The 26,295-nt window shown below is 43.3% G+C and overlaps 1 protein-coding gene across 3 annotated transcripts in view; it reads right to left on the bottom strand.

Annotated features, from left to right (window-relative positions):
• Positions 1-26,295, bottom strand: part of MCOLN2 (mucolipin TRP cation channel 2) — a 60,463-nt gene that overhangs the window by 13,445 nt on the left and 20,723 nt on the right. For all 3 annotated transcript variants that reach the window (XM_020891319.2, XM_070467820.1, XM_020891321.2), the window contains exons 3-11: positions 23,683-23,856; positions 21,340-21,493; positions 12,819-12,903; positions 12,076-12,172; positions 10,045-10,144; positions 4,585-4,697; positions 3,243-3,392; positions 1,739-1,840; positions 1,513-1,635 (exon numbers count right to left, since the gene is read on the bottom strand). In XM_020891319.2, the coding sequence (XP_020746978.1) occupies positions 1,513-1,635; positions 1,739-1,840; positions 3,243-3,392; positions 4,585-4,697; positions 10,045-10,144; positions 12,076-12,172; positions 12,819-12,903; positions 21,340-21,493; positions 23,683-23,856 (1,098 nt within the window). The remainder of the gene's footprint in view (positions 1-1,512; positions 1,636-1,738; positions 1,841-3,242; positions 3,393-4,584; positions 4,698-10,044; positions 10,145-12,075; positions 12,173-12,818; positions 12,904-21,339; positions 21,494-23,682; positions 23,857-26,295) is intronic.

The following is a 26,295-nucleotide window of genomic DNA, read 5'->3' as shown; positions in this document are numbered from 1 at the left end:
TCTATTGTCCCAACTGCCAAAGGCCGGTGGAAAAAAAACTATAAGATGCAATCATTGCTTTTACTTTTTTGGTTTGAAAACAAAGCCTACCAAATTTCATTTCCTGCTATATCTTTGAATCAAATTTATCATTTTAAAACAAGAACATCTGGAGAAGGAAATGGCAACCCACTCCAGTACTCTTGCCTGGGATATCCCATGGACAGAGGAGCCTAGTGGGCTACAGTCCATGGGGTCGCAAAGAGTTGGACACAACTGAGCGAGCATCCAGTCATTTTTAAGGGGAGGAAACAGTCTCAGGAAAGTTGAGACGCTCGCTAAAGGCCCCAGAGCTTTTGACGGCAGAGCCAGAACTATGGCTGAGGATTCCCAGCTCCCAGGCTTCTTGATCCTGGCCTCTCTCACCAGATATGTGTGTAGAAAACTAGAATCTAAAATTTGCCCAAGAGCTTCGGCTCAGTGTTAAAGAATCCACCGGCCAATGCAAGAGATGTGAGTTCCATCCCTGGTCCGGCAAGATCCCAACGTGCATTGGAGCAGCTAAGCTCCCGGGCCACAGCTGCTGAGCCTGCCCTGGAGCCTGGGAGCTGCAACTCCTGAGCCCAGGTGCTGCAACGACCGAAGCCCGAGCATTCTAGAGCCTGTGCTTGGCAATGAGAGGCCCACACAACAAGACTAGAGAGAAGCCCCTGCTCACTGCAATAGAGACAAGCCCACACAGCATTGAAGACCCTGCACGGCCATAAATAAATAAAATCATTTAAAAAGAAAAACCAAGAACATCTGAACTTTGTTGTCCCTGAAATTATGATACTGACAGCAGCCCAGTAATAGTTGAGAATTCAGATATTGAACTTTAATAAGGCAGTAAGATGATGCTGAAATCAAAGCCCCCTGCAAAGGCAAGATGTGTTACCTTTCTAATCATAACTACCGTGGTCATTCTGGGCAGTCTTTATCCTCCTCCATCCTCCTCAGTTAATCTGGATGAAAACTGTAACCCTTTGAGTTAGACAGATTTTGAAATGCTTTTCCTTACTTAACTTTCATTTTTATTATAGTGATCTCATGTCCTAACACTTCTTATGTGGTGTCCAGCTGGGTTAACATGTGACCCCTTAAGCCAGACCCAGACAACCATGAAATAAATGTGGTCTCCGGTTTCCTGCCATTCTTGTTTTAATATCCTAAAGTCACTTCAACATCCAGGAAAGGGAAAGAAAAGGAAAATGAATGCAAAGATGTGTGTTCACTGATGTCAAGCATGTGTGCTGGAGAGAAGTAGGATGAAGGTCAATGCTAGAAACCTACTTTTAAAAAAAACATTTTACTTATTCTTTTGGCCATGCTGTGCAGCACTGTGGGATCTTAGTTCCCTGACCAGGGGTGCAATCCGAGCCCCCTGAATTGGAAGTGTGGAGTCGTAACCACTGGACTGCCAGGGAAGTCCCGAAACCCACTTTTAAGGGTCCCAAGTGCCTCGTATGCAGGAGGAAGAATTAGACTACACACCTTGTTGTGATATGGTCCTAAGACAATCCAGCCGCAGAAGGTGTAACCCAGATAGATCATACCAGCACACGCGCAGAAGCGAAGAACTTTTGGCAATGAGGCTTGCATTGTTAAAATGAGCACCTGAAAATAAAAAACACAAAACAGCAGAATGGGAGTTATTAAAAAGTAGCTAACAGATCCCAAAGAAATGGACCTGAATCCCAGTGGTGCTGCACATCCTTACATTATAGGCTTGGAAGTAACCCAAGTATCGGATGACGCCAACCCAGACAAAGAGCGTAGACGTTCCAAGCAAAATGCTGCACAGATTGTAGTTTGTGAGATTCTAGGAAATGAAAAAACAAATGTATTAGTAAAATATTCTATTCCACTCAGCTCAGACACCTCGCTTGAAACTGACTGGAAAAGAATGATCTGCCTGCCTCTCTATAGTGATTCTAAGAGTTTTTAAACTGAAGAAGAAAATTAATAAGAGTGCACAATTCCAAATGCATTTCTCATTTCCTTTTAGTATTGCAATTTGTTGAACTAAATCTTTGTTCAAACAATACTCTGAACTAGAGACTGCGTTTACCACTGACTTAGGCATTAAAGCACATAAACTAGTGATGTTTGCTAAATATCAAACAATACTTTCCAGCTATTAACACTTTTAAAAGAAAGCCCCAGCATGACGTGCTAACAGTTCCTGCTCTCAAGGACTCCCAGGTCTAACTGAAGAGACACACGCACAAACACAGTTCTAATATAATGTGCTATGTGCAGTGAGAGGCACAGGGCTGGACTCGTCACACAGGGCTCCCACAGGTGTGACCCCAGAGTGGCAGGTCTGGTGGACGGGCCGGGAGAGGCTTGCAAGTCCACAGAGGCTGAGCCAGGGCCTCAGGCGGGGGCCCCACACGACAGGCCAGAGAAAGCGAGGGCGGGAGAGGGGGGAGAGCTGGACGATGGGGACCCTGGAGACCACACTGAAGGAAGGCCACTTCATCACAGAGGGGTTTCTGAGGCAGAAAGGATTGTCACTGCAAGACAGACGCCAGAAAGATGACTCTGACGGCTGGGTGGATGGGTCCGAGGGGCACAAGGCTGAAGGCAAAGCAACAGTGAGGAGACAGCTGTGGCGGGAGGAGGAGCCGCAGCAATGAGAAGATCTAGACCAGAGAGGAAGACGGCCTGAAGGAAGCGGAGCAGCTGCCATGGATGACAGGGAGGTACTAGAGGTCAGGAGGGAAGGCTGGTGTAGATTTGCTAGCTGATGGCAGAGCATCGAGGGGAGGAGTCAAGACTTGGGAGACTAAATCAACTACGTTACCCAAGGGCCGGGCAACTAGAGGCACTCAAATCATCCTCAAATAAAACCTCTTTCAGAACCCCCATCAGTCATGGGTGAGCACCCCTGGCTCACGGCGTGATTGGGTCAAGGGTCAGAGGCTGCTTTTTGCAACTTAAAAAAATAAATAAAGCCTGACCAAGCAATCAATCCTCTCACAATTCAATTCCTATTCTGAAGATGCTGCCAAGTTCCCAAGAGGACATTCACGGGAATATCACCTTCCACAGAACATCCACCTCCTCATTTTCCGCTCACCAAAAACCAGGTCAAAGGAGGCTTCAGTTTTATGGATGTGAGAAAAGAGAAAACATGAGAATCACTTCATATCTTAAGAGTATGTGAGACCACCCAAAAGAATAGAAAGAACCAAAGATTTAAAATAGCTTGCCCTCACCTTGGCTTTAATTTCCATTTTTAACACGGATCCACTTATTGTCAGGAGGTCGCTGATAATCACCAGGATATACCATTGGTTGATAAACTCCCTCTGGTCGGCATTACACACGTGTCGCTTGTACTTCTCCAGGAAGAACTTTAGGAATCTCTGCAGCCAAAAAAAAAAAAAGCATTTCTAACAAACTGCACTGGCCTCTGGAAGGAAAAAAGTGCAGAACAGAGCTCTTTCAAGTCCGATGGCATGACACTGCCTTTTCCAACGGGATGGATTCTCACTTGGAGGGTACAGATAACAGCCCACACGTCCCCGCGCCATCTACCCCGGCTGGAGGCGAGCACGTCAGTAAACTGAGTGACTCCAGCACCCAATGCCGCGTCTCACTCCAACAGACTCTGGTTGGAACAGCTGACACAGAGTCCATTCCAAACGCCTGACATATTCCCAACACATTCAACCAGACGACAGCCCTACGAACTAGGCGCCTCGGACCCTTCCTTCCAGAGGAAAGAACTGAGACACGGGGCAGCCGAGCCAGGCCTTGAGTCCAGGCGGCCCAGCTCCCGGGTGTGGGCTCCCAGCGCCCCACACTCTCGTTGGCAGAACCCAGACCCTGACGCTGGACTCAGAATATCAAGGGACTTGGGGTGCGGGTGGGTGGGTAAGAGAACTGGGTATTTACAAAGTAAACTGGCACAGGTCAAGAAGTAGAAAATAGAATGAAGACCGTTTTTCTTGCTCCACGTGTGTTATTCTGATGACTTCCTACTTCCACTGACCCTAGTCTGTGTTTATACACATGCCACACACGGGGATAAAATTTGTGCTAGAGTATATGGTCACGAGAGTCCTAAGGGTAAAAAGGTAAAAGGAACCTCAGGGGAGAATTTTAAAACTATTTTTAAACATAGGATAACATATCTTATGCATCATTATAACCCATTTACCATGCCTTCCTGTCAAAATGAACTCTGATCTGAAGACAAAAGATGAAACCCACACATGCTATTACCCTGTTCTTAAGATCACTCTTAAATTTAAAAGGGTCTCATTTATTCTAGAAGCATTCAAAATCATGAGAAGTTCACTGCTGTGCAACTGTGTTTATTAGCTCAGGTTGAAGCAGGATAATTGTCTGATTCTACTTGACATGCCAGGAACTTGGACTCACTCTCTACACCCCAGGTTGATTAATGCCTTGTTGGAGGACAATCACTCAAAGGAATTTAATTTAGTCAAGGCCCCAGATAGGGCAGGATAACCCGACGTCAAGGCCCTACTGTTTGGACAAGCTGAAAGCCGAGGTCAGGAAGGGAGGGAGAATATTCCAACACACATTTACCTTTCGTAACCTCAGCGCAAGAACAATGGATCTTGTGCACAGGATAAGAGATGCCAAGCAAATCACAATGACAAATGCATCAAACACCAGGACATACTGAGTGTTTTTCTGAACTGAGAAACAAAAACAGAATTCAAACGTCAAACACACCTTACTTGGGAATAATTTCCAAACAAAATGGCACCTGGAAAATAAGATCAAATGATAAATGCTTCAACATCAGAAACAAATTACACTGCATTCATTCAGAGGTTCACAAACAAGGCAATCATTCCCTGATGTCAAATTATACATTTAAAAACATATACATTCTTAACAGATACACTAAAATGTATTTATAAATATTTACTGTAGAGTAGAATTCAATAGAAGGTGGTCCATTTGGACCCTATTCAAAAGAGGCAAAACTACTGACATACTCTTGAGTTCTCTCACACAAAATCAAAAACATAAGTTCTCCATTAATGAGGGAACAAACATTTTAAAGGGCTTCCCTGGGTTGTGAAGATCCCCTGGAGGAGGGCATGGCAATCTACTTCAGTATTCTTGCCTGGAGAATCCTCATGGACAGAGGGCTACAGTCCACAGGGTCGCAAAGAGTTGGACATGACTGAGCAACTAACTAGGCACAGCACAAACATTTTAAAATCCACCACTCAAAGTCCCCATTTCTGCTTCTCAATCTTACTACGCACTTTCCCAGCAAAGAGTGCCAATTCAATAAGCTCTTCTTACATGTGGGAAAAACAACCACTTGGAATGAAAGTACAGAGAGTAGTAGCCAGATTTGTGTCTCTATTGTTTTGGAGTATAGTTGCTTTACAAAGTGTATAGCAAAATGAATCAGCTGTACATATACATACATTCCCCCCTCCTTTTTTTTTTTTAAAGATTTCCTTCACATTTAGTCACCACAGAGCATTGAGATCTGGATCCCGGAACACCAGTAGCACAGGGAGTGTACTAGAGGAAGACCAAACTGTAAGCTGAGCTTCTCTCAGATTTTGTGGTGTTGACCTAAATCCCAACGACGGCTCTCGTCACTGGCAGCTTGCTGTTCTCTCCCAGCCCCCAGCTCCTCCACCCTGAGGCCACTCTGGTCTTCCTTCTTCCCTGCTCCACGCTCTCTCTCTCTCCCTCTCCCCCTCTCCCTCTCTCCTCGCAGGGACATTGCGCCTCTGCCTGGAACAGCACCCTCCCCATCACGCCCAGGGATTATTCAGCCTTGAGTATTTTCCTCCTCAGAACAGAATCCCCTAAATTCCCATCCCTATTAACCCTTCCCTCCAAACCCTATCATAGCCCTGTCCACAGGTATACACACCTATAGCTCCATTTACTCCCCTTTGCTTGATGGTCACTGAACTCGTAGTTGCATATTCAAAGACAGTGCAGCAAGGTGCACAGAGACAGTATAAAATGAAAAAGGACAATCTCTGGAGCCTGAGACCTGGCTCTGAATCTCGACTCTGCACTCAGAAGTTGTGGAGTCTTGGGGAAGTTGCCTCAGTTTCCTCATCCAAAACAATGGGTACAATGAAAAAAAAAAAAAACTATTTTAGAGGGCTGTCATGAGGATCCAGTAAGTTCATATACAAAAGCATCTAGAACTGCCCCATACACATAATAACAAACACAGCAGTTAGTATACCATTCGATGTTCATCTTCCCCACTACATTATTGGTTCTGGGAAGCAGGGACTGGATCTATTTTGTTCAATACTACAATGCCTGTGCTTAGCATAATGCTTCAGCATGCTTACAGATCAGTACAGTGACCCCAGCAGAACATAAGCAGATGACGATAACCTAAGTTGGAATTTGTGAAGGTTTGAGCAACGTCAGAGGCAGAGAAGACACAGCAGGATAACGCACAAGGCAGCAAGAGATGAAAAAGAGAGATTCAGTGGGACTTAGGGAGTAAGGAAGGACTGATCGAGAATGACCTCTTTTCGGTCTCGGGTCCACTGGTTCAGTCTGAACATTCATGACAAGAGAGGACGACTTGGTGGCGACTAAAACCATGGGTTCCAGCCAATCAGAGATTGCAGACAGGAATGCAGACTAGGAAGGATGAGGGCTGCGGGCAGCAGGGTGGCAACGTCTGGGAATTAGGAGAGGAGACACACTCAGGAACCAGATGGAGAAAGGCCAGGGGAGCAGGAAGCAGGATTGGGGACAGGCAACCTTCAGAAATGTCTGAAGTCAGGGTGCTCCATAGAGACACCTCTGCAGAGAAGGCATTGTAGAGGAAGACGGGAGCATGTCCACAGATTTAGAGATAATAACGGCGTGAGCAATCTCGACACGTGTCTGAGAGCAGCTCATCCAGTGGATTATGTGTATGGCCAACTAGTAAATATAATTCACTGAGTGAGTTGTCTAGCCTTGCTTAGCTTCGGGTGCCCTGGGTACCACATGGGAGCATAGCTGTAGCACTTTCATGCACTGTCAGGAAATCAGGCAAATGATCCTTGTTAGTGTCTCACATGGAGCACTCACCTCCCTCTTTAGCATTTTCCACTTCACAAGTTTAAGTTATCTTGAGATACTATCTAATAGGTAGGTAAGAACACAACCTGACCAAATCCAAGACCACCATTTTTTTTTTTTGGAGATAATAGGGGCAGTTCTTGGGAAGATGGGGCTGAAATCCTTTTTAAAAAACTGCAAGCACAGCATCTAGTACCTTCCTTTCTGACCTATAACTAGAATAAAATCTCTAAGACTGCTTGAATTGGGCCTTATTTACAGTTAAGAAAACTGAGGCCTGGAACTAAGAAGATAAATCACCCCTCATAACAGAGAAATAAGTATTACATTTTTAAAATTTGATTTATTGAGATTAGTTTGATATGTTACAAAAAGTATTTTATAAACATCATGTGTGTGTTAGTAGCTTAGTCATGTCCAACTTTTTGCAACCCCATGGACTATAGTCCACCAGGCTCCTCTGTCCAGGCAAGAATACTGGAGTGAGTTTCTATTTCCTTCTCCAGGGGATCTTCCTGACCCAGGGATCCAACCCAGGTCTCCTGCATTGCAGTTAGATTCTTTACCACTTGAGCTACCAGGGAAGCCCAAACATCATAACTGCTTTCTTATTCTACTGACACTAAGTTATTTCCACAAGAGCAGTTCCCAAAACTGGGTCTGCAAAACTCTAATCCAGAGAGTTGCTTCTGGCAACCTGGTTAGGGAAATCCTACCCCACCACCCAGTCCTTCCAGGGCCCTGAGAAGTCCCCCACACACTACCACTGCCACCTGCGGGACCCAGACCAAAGCGTCACACACTTGCTGGACCCCTTCCCCCAGGACGTTCATTCACATCACCTGCCGATGGGGACTGTTGCCTGTCAGTACACATCCCCTCCAGCTCCCAGGCTCAACGGCTGGGATGTAATGTAATGTAATGTAATTGGCTACATTTACAAATCAAGTTAACATGCAGCTTAGTGATGTACTGGGAATGGGTATTAGAAGTCATAAAAGGCAACTTTGAGTTTGTATGTGAAAATGGTCATCCTCTCTTTTTTTTTTGGATATCTTTTATTTCACCTTGAGACAACAATTAACGACAAAGCTAAAGAAGTGTCAAGGGAAGTGCATGGATGTGAATGAATCTCAGAATGTTTTGCAAATAGCACAAGGACCCCCTAAGACGTCACCTTTGCCTTTTTTCCCCTCCTCCAAAACCAGGGCAATCAATCCACCAGACAGCTTCCTACATAGAAGAAAAAAAAAATCCATTTTCTAATCTGTTCTCCAAACTTCAGCTTTCTAATACTTGTCACATTATTTTAAATTTGCTCTCTTCTGGTCATGGAATCTGATTTTTACACGGTGCAGCTTTGGAAGAAGAATATGGAAATATTTCTAGATGTGAGAGTGTGTTTCTCCCCACTGGCCACAAAAGGGAGCTAGAGCTCCTCTCTTCTGAGGAAAGGCGCAGGGAAAACTTGCCAGTGTGGTCAGCGTGCCGTGGGGAGGAAGGAAACGGGGTTCTGGCAAACCTGTTTAACTAACTTATTTGGTCAAATGACTATTCCAAACCACATTTCCTATACGACAAGGGTTAGCTTTGTTCACATAAAATAGTTGCAGCCTCCACTTGGACTTGGAAAATTCACATCTGGTCTGTGCCTTTCTGTACGGAGAAGGCTGAGGAGTAGTAACCACTTTTTAACAGAAACGAAAAGCGTGTGTTCTGATCAGAGGCTGAGTCAGCAAATGGAACTACAAAGCCAAAACTTCAGAATCATCAGCCCAGGTGGCATGAATGGTAAAGAGCCCACCTGCCAATGAAGGAGACACAAGAGAGTGAGTTCGATCCCTTGGTGGGAAAGATCCCCTGGAGGAGGAAATGGTAACTCACTCCAGTATTCTTGCCTGCAAAAATTCCATGGTCAGAGGAATGGTGGGCTGCAGTCCATGGGATCGCGAAGAGTTAGAGATGACTGAGCGCGTGTGTGCGCGCGCGCACACACACACACACACACGTATCATATAGCTGAAAAACCCCAAAATGAGTCTAATTTAAAACTAATACAAAATGGTCAGGAACCACACGTATTTTACCTTTTATTTTGTTCTAAGATTTGGTCCAAGGCCGGTTCGGTTAAACAAAACTTGTAAATGAAAAAACACTGACCACCCATCGTTAACATCATCCAAACCCCTCAACGAGAAAGGGGTCTCGGGAGGCCACTTCAGCCTGTGGGTCAAGAAGTGTCTTATGAGTAAGGACTGAGTAGCCCACCCAGGTCTGTACAGGCTGCTCTCTGGGCTCTGAAGGCCTGGATTCTGCCCCCACTGTCACAGGCCCAGGGCAAATCAGACCTTTCCCCAGAAGCGTCGCTGCGCTGTGCGTCCGCTCTGCCCTGTCAAAGCGAGCCTTTGCTGTCCGGACCCTCATATCTTGTGCCTCCGCCACTTACTCTGACCCAGGACAAGCTAGTCTAAGCATGTCAGCGTCCCTCACGGAGGTGTTTTCTTTCTGTCCCAGACTGCTAGCAATGACTGTCTGCCAACGCTGGCTCTGCGTGCTCGCTTAACACGGTCATCCACTGACTACTCAGCATCCCGGGAAGTAAGCGCTACTGTTACTCTCACTCTTCAGAGAGCCACTGTGACGTGGAGAAGCGAAGCGATTTGTCCAAGATCACAGACACAGGAAGCAGAACCAACATCCAAGCCCAGGCAGTCAGGCTGTAGGAACTGCTCCTAACTTCTGGGCAACACAACCTCTCCTACGAGGTCTATAATCCACATTCGCTGAACTGAACAAAAACGCAAAGCTTCAGAGTATGCTTGACAGAAGCAAACATTCAAAGTGTGGTTTTCTGGAGCTCTTTCTTCTTCTTATCATCCAAGTAAACCCTTTATATACCCAAAATCCCCAAATTAAGTGTTAAGGATCATTCACAATCCACAATGGGCAAGCATGTAACATACTTACTAGATCCAGAGATTTTCAAGTCTTTACATTCCTCGATTTTGGCATCACTGTTAAAATAGATTTTGATTTTGCCACTGTGAGCTTTATTGTCAAAGACAATCTAGAGACACAAACAGATGAAGAGGTTACAACCCAGCAGAAAGTTATGACACGTTAGATCAGTTCTGCTTAAAACACCAGTGGCACCCAAACGGTGTGCTGATCCAAAAAGAATCAGACCAATGAAAATGTCCTCATCACAAGATTCCTTCATAACTGCCTATTATTAATGAAAAACTGTGGTCCAAAGCAGGGGTCCCCATCCTCCAGGATCTAATGTCTGATGATCTGAGGTAGAGCTGATGTAATAATGAGAGAAATAAAGTGCACAATAAATGTAATGCACTTGAATCACCCCAAAACCATCCTTCCTGAGTGCTGCCTCCCCCATCTGTGAAAACATTGTTTTCCACGAAACTGGTCCTTGGTGCCAAAAAGATGCTGGTTCAAGGGGTGTATACATGAAATTCTACTAAACCCACATTCAGATTCAGAGAAACCCTAATGCAAAACAGCCAACTGGTCTGAGGAACGAAAATGAGAATTCACCACCAATTTCTGACAAGAGAACACAAAGATGTCGTTTATTACCCTGAGTGGAATTTATAAGCATTTGCTTCAATTTAGTCCTTTGGGTATGAGATTCTAGGCTTTTACTATGCTAGAGATTATTTTTCTATTTGCTTCAGGCACTATATATAATGTTTTCAGAAGTGTTACATACAAGGTTTTCAGATATGGCAAAGATTGCTCCAAGGTTATGGTTTGAATTTAAGATTTCCAAATGCCCTCAATCTTTCACATTATATATCAAGCATTTAAAGTATATAAGTGACATATACAGAGTATGTTAGAACTTAAGAGAAGCATGTTTGGGGCCTTCCTGGAGGGAATGAGGCCTTGAATGGCAGGACTACTGGGAGTTTAGTCCGAGCTCATAGGTACAGAAGTGAGGTTTGTATAGCTTAATTCTCTAATCTCTGGTTTGGTCATGGAGATATTCTTGGATTACACTGAGAATGTGTAGCATGCACGTGGTTTGTGCTCAAAGATGCTCACTTTGGGTTCAATCATAGATGTGATCATGGGTTCAATCATAGCTGAACCTACATGATCAGATCTCCAAGCTCTTCACCTTGGATTCCACAATGTGTTTTGCAATGTGCGGGTCACTCCAGGATATAAATCATGCTACTTTCTGCTCCAGACATTCTTCCCTACTTACACATCACAATTTATAATTTATTTCTTTGTTGACCTGTTTTTCTATCTATCTTTCCCACTAGGGTATAAGCTTCCTGAGGGCCATGGTACCTCTAGAGCATGACACCCTGCCTGCTGCCTCGTAGGGACTCAGCGAGCACTTAGCGATTGTTGTTAAATGAAGCACACTTCCAAACTGCTAAAACAGCAACAACACATAACATCCAGTTTAGCATTCAGTTTTGCCCATCACTAAACATGAGAGAGGGAAGGGGGAAAGAGGGAGGAAGGAAGGAAAGAAGGGAAGAAAGAAAGAAGGTAGGAAGGAAGGATTCCATGGCACATGGCCGCCCGTCCAAAAATAAAAGCTGCAGCAATTGCGGCTTTGCAGACTGGCCTTCAGACCAAGGGGGCAGTTTCTGCCTTGAGGTTTGAAAACATTTGCTACAACATTTGCAAAGACCTTCCTTAGAAAGCAGGAAAAACATAGACACTCAAAGCACTGGTCATAAACTTTTTAAAAAAAAAGTATTAGGAGAGTAGGAAGTCAAAGTCCACTTTGAAAACTCCTCTTTTCAACCCAGAAATCTAGCTTTAAAAGGTTGGAACAGGCTTGCCTCATTTTTAGAAGTCACAGTCTCTGGACCAACGATGCTATAGCATGTCATTCAAACTGTTTTAAACACACTTTTGTCTAATACATCTATAGGCAGGTACATTGTACACTCTGCACCTACAAAAGGAGTCAAGGAAAAGGATAAAAAGTGGCTTAGTGAAGTAGACACTTGCCATATTCTGAAAGACGTAACAGTCTGGAAGCTCTCGGGAATGAATCGTCTGCAGGTCAATGCCTTTGAGTTGAAAGGAGATGTCAACTTGCAAGAGCCTGAATAAAAACATATTACTAGATATAAGTTGTCACAGTCTTCCTACCCTACTCTCCCTTCCCCATCCCTGTCTCCTGGGTAATGAGACTTAAAAATGTATTTACTGGAGCTTCCCTGGTGGCTCAGTGGTTAAGAATCCACCTGCCACATCAGAAGACATGGGTTCGGTCCGTGACCTGGGAAGATCCCACATGTCACAGAGCAACGAAGCCTGTGCATCACAGCTATTGAGCCTGTGCTCTCGAGCCCAGGAGCCACAGATGCTGACCTCACATGCTGCAACAACTGAAGCCCGCGCTCTAGAGCCCGTGCTTTTCACTGCAATGGGAAGCCCTTGCACCCCAACTAGACAGTAACCCCCACGCATCGCAACTAGAGAAAGCCGGCGCAGTGTTGAGTCTTCGCTGCTTTGCGGGCTTTCTCTAGTTGCCGTACGTCTCAGGGAACTCAAACAGGGGCTCTGTATCAGCCCAGAGTGGTGGGATGGGGGGGAGATGGGAGGGAGATTCAAAAGGGAGAGGACATGTGTATGCCTATGTCTGATTCATGCTAAAGTTTGACAGAAAACAACAAAATTCAGTAAAGCAATTATCCTTCAATTAAAAGATACATTTGAAAAAAATTAATTAAAAAAAATGTATTTACCGATAAAATTCCAGCCTGAAGAACGATGAATTCTTCCAGTCCTGAGTGTCCTTGGAGAGGGCCTCGAGGTCTAGGTGAATGCAGTCTAGGGCCATGAAAGAACCACAGTGACTGTCAGGTAAGAATCAGATGCTAAAACCAGAAGGCCAAAGTGTGATGAGAAGCAGGAGGCTCACCAAGTTCCAAAGCATCTCAAATATTTATTAATCACAACAGGAAGACCAGTAACTTTACAGTGGAGAACCTGGCAGGTCCCACCCTAGCCACATGATCAAAGTTAACATCATTAGGAATGAGATAAAGACACATCATATGCCTCCTGAAATAATGTACCATTTGTGTGGCATTTCCATACCAAATACATAACCTCAGTCCAGTTACAAAGAAACAGGAAAATTCAAGGGAGGGACATTCTACTCCCTAAAAATGTTAAGATCATAAAAACAAAAAAGCCCCAAATTTCATTTTTCTCCAGATTATAGGAGCCTAAAGATACATGACACCTAAGTACAGTATGTGATGCTGGATCAGAAAGCTGGGTGTGGCTTTTGCTGTAGAGACTATTAGGGCAATTGATGAAATGTGAATAGGCTTTGTAGATTATACTGTTGTGTACATGTTAACTCATGCTTTTGAACACTGTACAGTTTGGGGACAGAGACACAAGTATTTTGGGCTTCCCTGGTGCTTCAGACAGTAGTCTGCCTGAAATACAGAAGACCCAGCTTTGATCCCTGGGTCAGGAAGATCTCCTGGAGAAGGAAATGGCTACTCACACCAGCATTCTTGCCTGGAAAATCCTATGGACAGAGGGAGCCTAGTGGGCTACAGTCCATGGAGTCGCAAAGAGTCGGACACAACTGAGCAACTAACACTTCTACTTTTCTTTCTTTATACAAGTATTTAGAGGCAGAGACATCATGTCTGTCCCTTATTCTCATGTTTCAGGAGAAATTTTTATATGTAGGAAGAATGATAAAGCAAATGTGGTAAAATTAACTTTTTTGGTTGAGTACCTTTGTTTAGCATTTGGGAAGGTTAGATGAAAGGTATACAAGGACATCTTTGTGCTAGCTGGCAAGCTTTCTGTTTAGTCCAATACTTTTTCCAAAGAAAAAAATTAAGAGAGAGGAAAGGAACTTAGACTGTATTCAAATAAAAACAAATTAGGAGCTGTAAACCATATAAGAATGATTCCAAGACCTTCACATAAAAATTAGTCTCATTGTTTTGTAGCCTAACACCTTGGCAGGAAACTGAGGCGGCCTGGAGACAATGAGCACCTTTCATGGTCAATGCCTTTCAAGGCCATCCAGCCCTGATGCCAGAACTGGTGTGAACCAGCCTGGCCGACTCTTATCCGGGTAGTTGCTGCACCTTGGCACCGCCTCGAAAATAGGAAAGTCAGGGCCTCTGCAATGCCAGACACTAGCTAGGTGCTCGAGAATCTGGGTAGGGCCCGTGGGTTGTTCTCTGAGAATCTTCTGCCACAGTTTGACTCTTTATTTGCTTATCTATTCCCTCAACTAGAGGACAAGGTCTGTGAGAGCAAGGGCATAACTGTTGTGGCTGTTAAACACTGCTCAGCATATAGGACACTCAAACTATGGAGGATACACTTACATTTTATGAAAATCAGGTATTCTGGTCCAAAACTGAGGACATGGACCTGAGTGGACAATTCCACAGCCACAATATTTAAGGGCAGGTGTCATAGGGGGTGTCTCCCAGTGTTCTGCAAATGGACCATTAGGGTCGAGAAGCAATTCAGTGTTGGTTTTCCTGACTGGGCCTTGATTGATACAGTGAGGCTAGATAATCAAAAGAAACTCACTTTTTATAGAAAAAGACTCATGATGATGAAAATAGCAAACACATATGGGGACTTACTCTCTGCCAGGCATTGTGCTTGGGGTTTAATATGTTCTCTTGTTTAATGCATCATCTTGTTTAACTCCTGAAGCAATCTGATGAGATGGACACTATTGCTGCCGTTTTACAGACGGACCAACCAAGGCACAGGGAGGCCAAGAAGCTTCCTCAAGGTCACAGAGCTGGCTGGCGGGCAACCAGAATTTAAGTCCACATGTGCTCAGTTGCAGAGCCTGAGCTCTTCACCAGTACACTGATGAGGCTGACCCCTGAGCTTCTATTTCAGAAACTCAAGAGACCCCAGCTTTCTACCTGATGCTCAGTAAATATCTGCTGAAAGCTTTCAGAGGCCAGGCCACTGAAGACAGCAATGACCAAGATGGACAAGGTCCATACGGAGCTTACACTGTAGTGGGGAGATAAACCAAGAATGAAAAATACACACAAGGCGATTTCACAGTATGCACACGGCTGCAAAGACAGAGCAAAGTCATGGGGGATCAGAGGGTGGGGTGGCCCTCCTGGGGAGAACTGCTGGGGAGGGGCTTTGAGGCACTGGGGCTGTTTGAGCTGACATTTGAAGGAGGAAGGACCCCAGCTGAGCACAGATCCAAGGGGAGTGCTCCAGACAGAACAAACCTTGTGGTACATATATACGATGGAATATTACTCAGCTATAAAAAAGAACTCGTTTGAGTCAATCTGAATGAGGTGGATGAGCCTGGAGCCTATTGTACAGAGTGCAGTAAGTCAGAAAGAGAAAGACAAATATTGTATATGAAGGCATATGTATGGAATCTAGAAAGATGGTACTGATGAAGCTCCACTGTAGGGCAGCAGTGGAGACGCAAACACAGAGAATGGACTTGTGGATGTGGAGAGGCTGGGACGAAGGGAGAGAATAGCATGGAAATGTACACATTACCATATGTAAAACAGATAGCCAGAGGGAATTTGCTGGGTGATGCAGTGAGCTCAACCCAGTGCTCTGCGACAACCTAGAGGGGTGGGATAGGGTGGGAGAGAGGAAGGAGGTTCAGGATGGAGGGGACATATGTATACCCACAGCTGATTCATGTTGATGTATGGATAAAACCATCACAATACGGTAAAGCAATTATCCTCCAATTAAAAAAAAATTTTTTTTTTAAGTGAGCACTAACATCCAGGCCAGAAAACTCTTGACTTGTCTGGGGGTTTCCCTGGTGACTCAGACAGTAAAGAGTCTGCCTGCAATGCAGGAGACCGGGGTTCAATGCCTGAGTCAGGAAGATCCCCTGGAGAAGGAAATGGCAACCCACCCCAGTACTCTTGCCCAGAAAATCCCATGGATGGAGGAGCCTGGCAGGCTATAGTCCAGGGGGTCGTAAAGAGTCAGACACGACTAAGCGACACTAAGATTCAGGTCAGAAAGATCTTGACTTGTTTAACAAGCAGCAAAGAGGTGGGAACAATGAACTAGGGGTGGGTATGAGGGCCTGAGAGGAGGCAGATGGTTGGCCAGTACTATAGGGACTTGAGGGTTTTATTCTAAACAGAACAGGAAGCCACTCACAGATTTTGGGCCAGGGAATGATATGACTCCATTTCCCCAAGTTTAAAAAAAATATCATTCTGATTGCTGAGGGACAGGGCAGTGGGTGAAGATCCAAGCAAGAACGACGGAGGTTTGCAGTACAGAGGTGGCAATGGAAATGCAGAAATCAACACATTCAGGTTTGGGGCTTGAGCAACTGGGAATATGATGGCATGATATGAAAACATTGCTTTTGTTTTCTCGGATGAGGAAGAGTAAGAAAGAAACAGGATGGCAGGGCGGAGTGGGGGAGGTTTGAAATGTTCTGTTTGAACGCAACAGGTTTGAAATCCTTAGTAGTCGAGTCACAGTGGGGTGAGTGGAGGGGTCTGGAGTTCAGGGAGGACCTGAGCTCAGAGAGGAGGGGTGTGACTTCTGAAAGCTGAAACGGGTGGGCCCTGGTGCCGTGGGGGGGCCTTTGACTACGGCCTCACCTCTGTACCACCAGGCTGACAGGGAGTGGAGAGGGGCGTGCAGATTATGGTGGCACGTTTCTCCAAGGGCATCAGCAGCTGCAAGACCCTGGTGATGGTTGGGAGGATTCAGGAGAGAAAGAAGTGAGAGAGGCAAGTGCCTGCCCCAGCGGCTTTTGTAAGGGAACATGCTGATGGGCGGGGCTTCCCTGTTAGCTCTGCTGGTAAAGAATCCGCCTTCAATGCGGGAGACCTGGAATCAATCCCTAGGTCTGGAAGATCCCCTGGAGGAGGGCATGGCAACCCACTCCAGTATTCTTGCCTGGAGAATTCCCACGGACAGAGGAGCCTGGCAGTCCATAGTGTTGCCAACAGTCAGACATGACTGAGAGATTAAGTGCAGCAGGGCACGGCGTACTGATGGGCAGAGGTGTCCCAGCATGTACAGGGTACGCTGAAGGCTGATGGTGATGGGTGGTAGAAAATGTGTGAAGGTGGTAAGAGAGAGATCTGTGCAAAGTCAAAGGCCTTCAGCTGGGGAGTATGGAGCTGGTACTTACCAAGTTTAATGTGTGTAGATGGAAATGTGTACTCAGCACCTCTAAGGGGCCCTGAGATTCTGCCTGTCTCACAAGCTCCCAGGTGAGCTCCATGTCACTGGGCTTGGTTAAGCAAGGACCCTTGGTCACTAGATCACGGCATTACCAAGTCTGACTGAGCCTCAGTTTCCTCACCTGTAAAGTGAAGTTCAAACTGAGGACATTTAAGGCCCTTCTATCTCTAACATACTTATTCTAAAGGAAGAGGAAAAAATAACATTTAAATTAAACTGATCTGAGTAAATGACAATATTCTGAAAGGAGGAGTAATATGTTAAAAATCTGTGTGCCGGATATACTATCCTAGGTCTTTTTCTCCTGTATTTCATTCATTCTAAGACATTAATTTTTGTCACTTGTAATTGTTTCTAAAACCGATGAGTCTTTTTTAAAATTGATGACATCTTAGATTCAGAGAAATGTGGCAGTATATGTTAGTCAATGTAATACTAACTGTAAAATTTGCCTTATAAAAGTCTACTTGATTATTCAGATTCTTTCATTGTAATAATAGAGTTACACTTCATTCACACACACTCAGAACTCTGGAATCTGTCTTACCTTATGCTATACTCATGCACCTGGTGGCAGCAAAACCTAAGAATTGAGTTTTTTTTTAAGAATGGCAAAAGCCCTAAGTAAAAAAAACTATCAAACTTCAAACAGAACAAACTTGTATGGGAGTAGCAGCCTCATCATTCAAACGCTTCTCATTTACAGGGCAGAACACTCGAGCAGATGGAACAACAACCCTCCCAGAGACAAAGGGAGGGTGGAATGAATATGTTCTTACAACGACAGGGGCTAGGAGTACGTCAAGGCTGTATATAGTCACCCTGCTTATTTAACTTATATGCAGAGTACATCATAAGAAACACTGGACTGGAGGAAGCACAAGCTGGAATCAAGATTGCTGGGAGAAATATCAATAACCTCAGTTATGTAGATGACACCACACTTATGGCAGAAAGTGAAGAAGAACTAAAGAGCCTCTTGATGAAAGTGAAACAAGAGAGTGAAAAAGTTGGCTTAAAGCTCAACATTCAGAAAACTAAGATCATGGGGCATCTGGTCCCATCACTTCATGGGAAATAGATGGGAAGACAGTGGAAACAGTGGCTGACTTTATTTTTCTGGGCTCAAAAATCACTGCAGATGGTGATTGCAGCCATGAAATTAAAAGATGCTTACTCCTTGGAAGGAAAGTTATGACCAACCTAGACAGCATATTAAAAAGCAGAGACATTACTTTGCCAACAAAGGTCCGTCTAGTCAAGGCTATGGTTTTTGCAGTGGTCATGTATGGATGTGAGAGTTGGACTATAAAGAAAGCTGAGCGCCAAAGAATTGATGCTTTTGAACTGTGGTGTTGGAGAAGACTCTTGAAGGTCCCTTGGACTGCAAGGAGATCCAAACAGTCCATCCTAAAGGAGATCAGTCCTGGGTGTTCATTGGAGGGACTGATGTTGAAGCTGAAACTCCAATACTTTGGCCACCTGATGCAAAGAGCTAACTCATTTGAAAAGACCCTGATGCTGGGAAAGATTGAGGGCAGGAGGAGAAGGGGTTGACTGAGGATGAGATGGTTGGATGGCATCACCAACTCAGTGGACATGGGTTTGGGTGGACTCTGGTGATGGACAGGGAGGCCTAGCATGCTGCAGTTCATGGGGTCACAAAGTCAGACACGACTGAGTGACTGAACTGAACTGAACTGAATGATGAAGTGGTCATAATGTTTCATGTTAAGAACATGTGGAAAGGACAACTTAAGAAATTCAAAATGCAGTATAGAAAGTGAAGCACCATATTAGAATGAAATCCATCTAAATGTTGTTAAAAAAAAAGTTATTTTAACAGGATTCACAACAGTCTCCAGTGAAGCTGAATAATAAAGCAACATGTCTAGAGCAGATGGGGGGATATACCCTCAGCATGAATTAAGGGAAACCCTTAGTTTGAACTGTTCTATCAGTCATGCAACTAAACATAAACCCACCGGGGAAGCAGTGCACAGCAGATCTCTGCACTGAACGCACTGAAGGATGCTCCTCTTAATTGGAAAGATACTACAATATTCATAAATTAGTCACCTAGGACAGCTTCTGCTAATTCACCTCCTTAAACTATAACACCACACCAATAAAGTCAAACTCAATCCATATTTATACTGTCTGCAGGCTTCCTCCAAGGTGTCTAAGACCAGAAAATCTAAAACCCAGTATCAAGTGTTTTTAAGAATATCTTTACACCTTTTGAATAGATACATCAAAAAGTTCTCTTTGACAAGTTATTTTTAATAACTCCAAAGATACAATCAGCTGGCTTCAGCAGTCTCTTAAAGTCAAGTTAATAATCAACTTCTCTCTATTTGGTTAAAAATGGTCTATGTGATAGAAAGGAAGTGACCAAGAACACCACTGCCTGATAGTCTGGGAATAAATCCTGCTTTCTGCACTATGTCTCACCTAGTCACTGATACCTACTTTGGCCACAATTCTTTAATCATTTTTCCAACAAAAATCAATTGAGGAAAACAACATAAGAATCACTGGAAAACAATCATATGATTCAACCAATTAAGTCTCACATTTTTAAAAGGACATGTGGCTAGTAGATTATTGTAAGTAGCTTATTGTAGGAGGGTCACTGGACAAGCTTTCAGCTCCACCTCTCAGGACTCTCATCACACTTACAGGAACTGCCCAAGATCAGGAGCACAGCTGACAGCTCAGGAAAAAGATTCAGGGTGAAGCTGGATCAGCCCCTGCAGACTGACTACAAGACAGCTCCCAGGATAGCAGATCCTGTGCTGCCGCTGATGCTAGGTCGCTTCAGCCGTGTCCGACTCTGCGTGACCCCATAGACGGCAGCCCACCAGGCTCCTCTGTCCCTGGGATTCTCCAGGCAAGAACACTGGAGTGGGGTGCCATTTCCTTCTCCAGGAAGATCCTGTGAGGCAATGAGATAAGGCTGCTGGCCACAGAACTAGCTATTGATGGGTCTCTGGAAGCAGCCTGACAGTGCTGGCTTGGGGCTGTTCATTTCAGAGGCAAGAGGACAGGACACATTTACTCGTGAAAGATTCTAAACTGATATCCTGCTGAAAAAAAGCATGAGAAGCTTTGTTTTATATGGATGTCCCTCTATTATATTACCAAGACACCTTAAAATCAAGTTACAGGAAATGTGGGCAAATGAACTATGAAGCTCTCTTTTTAATAAAACCACTCCAAATTTACACTGCTACTAGGACCTTGATTCCTGACCTGTTAGCTAATTGAGGAGCCACGACAGATTATCTCTGCAACCCTAGCCCTAGTTCATAAAACACTGAATGCTTGAGGTGTGGAAACTGTGCACCAGAGGTTTGTTGAATGAATGACAAAATCTCCAGAGCCTCAAGTCAAATACTTTGCATTTACATATGGTATGCTCTTAAATTCTTAACAGCATGTCATAAAACAATTCTACTTAATGAGATGTTAACTTTTGCCAAACGATCTCCAGAGAAAATGAGTTATTAATCACAATTCTCCTTTGAAGAGCATTAATATATTTAACAAATGATCCACTTCAGTATTCTTGCCTGGAAAATCCCATGGACAGAGGAGCCTAGAAGGTTACAGTCCATAGGATCTCAAAGAGTCAGACATGACTGAAGGGCTGGGCATGAGTGTGTATGCAAAAGCAAGCATACCAAGCGTTTTAACCCACAATATGCCATTTAACAAATACAGACTCACTTTTGTTTTGTTTTGTTTGGTTTGGTTTCAAAAAGCCTAATCATCTCATCATGGAGAAAAAAACTTAAACAGGAAATACCTGTGCATTTACCCTAAACCCAACAATCTTGAGTTGCACCAAAGAGATCCACAAATGTTTCTGGTCCAATCACAGCAGACCCACAGTTTTCTGAGCCAAAGCCCTTGGCAGGCAAATGTTAAACCCTCAAGCAGACTAGCTGAGTGGTTTCATTTGGGTTGCCTGTGCACGAGGGTGTTTTTCACTCTTACCACAGAAGATGATAAAGGCAAGAAATGAAATTACCATTGCGTTACCTATTTCAATGTCGCTGTCAATATTCAGTGTCTCATTAGAAGGAAACATGGTCCCTTTCTTGTAATGCTGCTTACAGACTTTTAAAGCGATCCTGTTGTCTTCACTTTCTCCATAACCAAGGGTCCCCAGAGATAAGTTCCTTAGCCGATGAAACTATTAAAAAGAGTTAAATAAAAATACTTATGAGCCTAACAAGTTTCATCAGAAGTTACAGCACATGGAACATACATTTAACTTTTTTTCATTTGTTTATCTCATATTCCTCAACAGAACTCCCCAAAAGTAAAATACCATAAGGTAATTTTCTTGGGTTGAGTAAAAACACACTGCCCTACAGTACCTGAAACCAAAGTAAACATGTGGACAGAGGCTCCCAACTACTCAGAGCCAAAGACAAGGTCCTGCCTAGCTCTCTGACCTCCTAACCCACTCTGGGCCACTGGCTCCACCCACCACCTCCCAAGCCCTGTGAGCTTCCAGGCAGTTCCTGGAACTCTCAAGGTATACTCCCGCCTGGGGCCTTTGATGTGGCCTTTGCCTAGAAGCCCAGGTTATCTATCTGCAAGGTTCACTTCAGACCTTGATGAGAATATTATTGCCTCTAGGAGGCCTGTCCTTATCACCCAGTGAAAATTATAAACATCTATCTCTGGTATACAGGCATCAACAGGCAGTCCAGTCTCCTCGCCTGCTTTATTCCACTTATCATTTTCCACATACCTCTGAGGACCCAAGCCATCTGCACCCGCAGCTTACGTTAACACAGCTTTCCCATCTGCCTATCTGCACTAACAGGGTTTTACCGGCCCCCATCTCACCAAAGAACTGGTGTTTTTGAATTGTGGTCTTGGAGAAGACTCTTGAGAGTCACTTGGACAACACCGAGACCAAACCAGTCAATCCTAAAGGAAATCAACCCTGAATATTCACTGGAAGGACTGATGCTGAAACTGAAGTTTCAGTACTTTGGCCACCTGATGTGAAGAGCCAACTCACTGGAAAAGACCCTGATACTGAGAAAGATTGAGGGCAGGAGGAGAAGGGGGTGACAAAGGATGAGATGGTGTCACCGACTCAATGGAAAAGAATTTGAGCAAACTCCAGGAGATAGGTGAAGGACAGGGAAGCCTGGTGTGCTGCAGTTCATGGGGTTGCAAAGAGTCAGGTACAACTTAGCGACTGAACAAGAGTCTTTATTAACATGGATTTATTATTCCAGGAAACTTTTCCCCAGGAACTTAAAAACAATAACTGTATTGTTTATTTCAGAAACATTGAAAAACCTCAAACAAATGACAGGTTTGAAGATTCAGTCTAACAACTTCCAAGACTTTGAATACCTCCCCAAACGCTCACAGGGGTTTGGGGATATAGGATTGCTATATCCACCAATCCTAAACTATTATATGATGACCTTTACCCAATTCTTATCAAGCTCCCCTCACACTGAAAGATCTGCCTTAAACCAGACCTCAAAATCTGTATCCGGAGCTTGCACTCTGCACCCTACGGAAAATAATCAAGGGAGCACCTCTGTTACTACTGTTAGCAGTGAATTTAGTTTTGTTCTCAATATATTTTGTTTTGTTTGTTTGTTTTTGGTGGAGTGGTGTTTTCAAGGAATCAGCATTTAGTACTATTTCACTTCTTTTCATTTGCCTGGCTCTCGCCTCTAGAATTAAGTTCTATAAGGACACGGGTTTTGTCTCTCTTATTCACGATGTATCCCCAGTGTGTTGAACAGTACCTGGTACATATCAGGTACCAAAATATTTATGGACTGAGTAAATGGATGAATGAATGAATGAACAAGAAAGAATAAGTATTTCTCTCCTTTAAATACTTTCTTCAGGCCTACCAATCTGGTTTCTCAATACTGTCTAGATATGTCATATCCTACTCCATATTCTTAGGGTTCAGCTAGGCTTATTAATGCTAAAACACCAAAATTGAGACTTAGAATCTTAGATTTGGTCTCTCATTCCTCAAACCTTCTGAGAATGTAAGCCTGTTTTTAGCTATTTGGCTATTTGATCTGGGATAAAGTAATCTCCCAATAGAAGTGGGTAGGAAGGGGTAAATACAAATATAAATCTTAAAAAATAAAAATTTAAATTGGCAAAATCTATTGTATGGAAATGTAGCTACAGAAATAACAATAAACACTTTTTGGCAGACTATGCAAAATTTAAATCAGAATATGTTACATATCTTAATATGTTATATATACCAGAATATACATATAATTTTTTTTTTTTGCTAAGACAGCAGGTCAAGGTCAAGGTCAGGTATCAATATATTCTTCAAGTTTAGGTATTAATAATTCGCAACAAAAGACTTGCCTGATTAATAGCAAAAAAGATGCTGTCATATGTGTCCTCTTGGGTATATACACTGCAGCTGTAATCATCTTCATCTGAACCAGAATATCCTTTCAAAAACAGGTGCTTAAAAGCAGCAGTGTTTTCTTCTTTGAAAGCAACGACCAGCTGGTTACTTAAACCAAAACGAACAAGCTAGGAAAGAAAATCAAATAGAAATATATGTATTTTACCACTTTCAAGGGATGGCAAATGCCTTCTTACTATCATTAACCCTCACCTATAAACATCAGCAAGAAAAATCTCACTGCTTTGGTTTTTGTTAATCACATCAATGTCAAAAGACAAGAATTCTTCCCCCTAGAAACAACCTCATCAAGCTACATTAGCAACTTGAAGTAGCATAAAATTAGAAGTGACCACTCTCAATGACTAATACCCTTACTGGCCTTTAATGACAGAGGAGAAGAGAAAGGAGAAATTCAAAGTTAAGCCTAAATCCATTTTTCTTTTTTTAAAATAGATATGCTATTTATTTCTTTTTAAAATTTTTATTGAATATAATTGATTTACAATGTTGTAATAGTTTCAGATGTACAGCAAAGTGATTCAATTACACATCTATATAAATATATACATTATTTTTTATATTCTCTTCCATTATAGGTTATCACAAGATATTGAGTATATTTTCCTATGACATACAGTAGGTCCTTGGTTATCTAATTTGAATCCATTTTTCTTATACTTGCATTTCAAATTAATGGTTTTCAAAATTGATGTACATCTGACCCTTGAACAATATAGGGATTAATCTAAGTATGATTTATAGTCCACCCTGAGGGTTCAAGGACTCAACCAACTGTGGATCATGGACTGTGTAGCACTGTTGTATTTACTACTGAAATATATCTCTGTCTATGTAAAGGTGAATCTGTGTGGTTCAAGCCTGCTATGTTCAACCATACTTAGTAAACCACTAATTCTCGTGCTTTACTGTTTGATAGTCAAATCCAAATGATCTGACATTTAGAAATTGCAAACATTTTTAAAAATCCTAAGTGTTTGGCATGCGACTTTTTAAAAACATTTTTGAAAGTGGCCGATATAATACTTCCTCCGGCTAAGAGGTAATTGTCATCAAAGGAATTCAATTCCTCTAGCTCTGCAAGAACTCACATAAGATTTACACCTAAGAGTTCCTGCCTCCAAGATCCACAGCATCAAAGCACCACACAGAATAACAGGGCTCCCTCTACCTCTGTGATGCCAAACACACTCATTGTCACCAAGCACCCATCTTCTTGTAATAGAACTTCTACTTACTCCCCTTAAACTGTATCATAGCACAGGGTTAGATGCCAAAGGCTCTCTTCAACAGGATTGAGTGTATTCTTTCTGCCTTAAAGTTTTCCTCTTAGAATCTAATAAGGAGGGGAAATTAGCAGGCACTAAATGTTTACCCCCAAACCCAAGACATTCCACACACACACAGCCTCTCTCTCCACTCACACGCAAATGGACACTCTCACACTCTTGCACACTGGCTCTCACACTCCCATAAGTACTATCTCACATACCCTTTTTCATACATACAGTCTCACAAGTGCTCTGCTTCTCTTTCTCTCTCATGCACACACACGTAACTGTAGAAGTCACACCTTTATAAACCCTGGCCCACACACTCTTCTCTATCTCCCCACTTTATCTCCTCATCTGCTTTCTAAGACAGTGAGAGTCCAGAAAATTCGCCCCAAACCTTTACCCTGCTAAAGTCACCAAAACAATTTGGGACTCTGTTGTCATGTGAAACCAGCAAATTCAACAAGATGACCTTGATATTTGTGTTACCTGCTGTCACTCCATGGTTTAATTACTAGACCTTTCCGATGAACAGATGCTAATTTGCACACGCAAACTTACATACTCCCTTTAGTGATTTATGTTTTTTAGTTTTCAAATTTTGTCTGACTTTTTTAAAAGGCTAAATAATGTAAAATAGTTATCACTTTTTATCAAGTATTCTCCAGGCACTGTACTAACTGCTTTACCTGCAATATCTCATTTACTAACACAACCACCCTATGAAAATGTTACTTCTGTTAACCCCACTTTACATATGTAAAAACTGAGATTTTCTCTCATTACACTGCCCATGTCACCAAACTAGAATGAAAGCCACGTCTAACTCCAAAGTCACTTCTGTTATGCTGCGTGATTTTCATCTGCAGAAAATTCTGATTTTGGGCCTCCCTTTCAAGGAAAGAATCTAGGTGCTAACTTTCCAGAACTGCAACTGTTGTTGAAGAATGTACACAGATGACACTCTTTAGCATCTGAGCCTCACCAGATCACATTCCTCAAATACCAAGTCAAAAGACTGAGCAATTGCTAAACCCAGCTGTTCTAAGGAAGATAGATAAGAAGTCCCACAACATCCAACCTGTGCTGAAAATCAAGCAACCAAAGGCTAAAGTTCTTTCAAGCGCGTGATGTCTATCAGTGGTGCCTGCAAGGAAATGCTAGAAAAGGAAAGCTAAAAAAGTAAACCAAGGGACCAATATACCATGATTGGGGGTTTTATTACGTACTGATACACAAATGAATGGGCTTCCCAGGTGGTGCTAGTGGTAA

The sequence above is a fragment of the Odocoileus virginianus genome, chromosome 5 (assembly GCF_023699985.2).
Source record: "Odocoileus virginianus isolate 20LAN1187 ecotype Illinois chromosome 5, Ovbor_1.2, whole genome shotgun sequence".
NCBI lineage: Eukaryota > Metazoa > Chordata > Mammalia > Artiodactyla > Cervidae > Odocoileus > Odocoileus virginianus.
The sequence above is the reverse complement of the archived record's forward strand: the minus strand, read 5'-3'. Positions and strand labels throughout refer to the sequence as shown.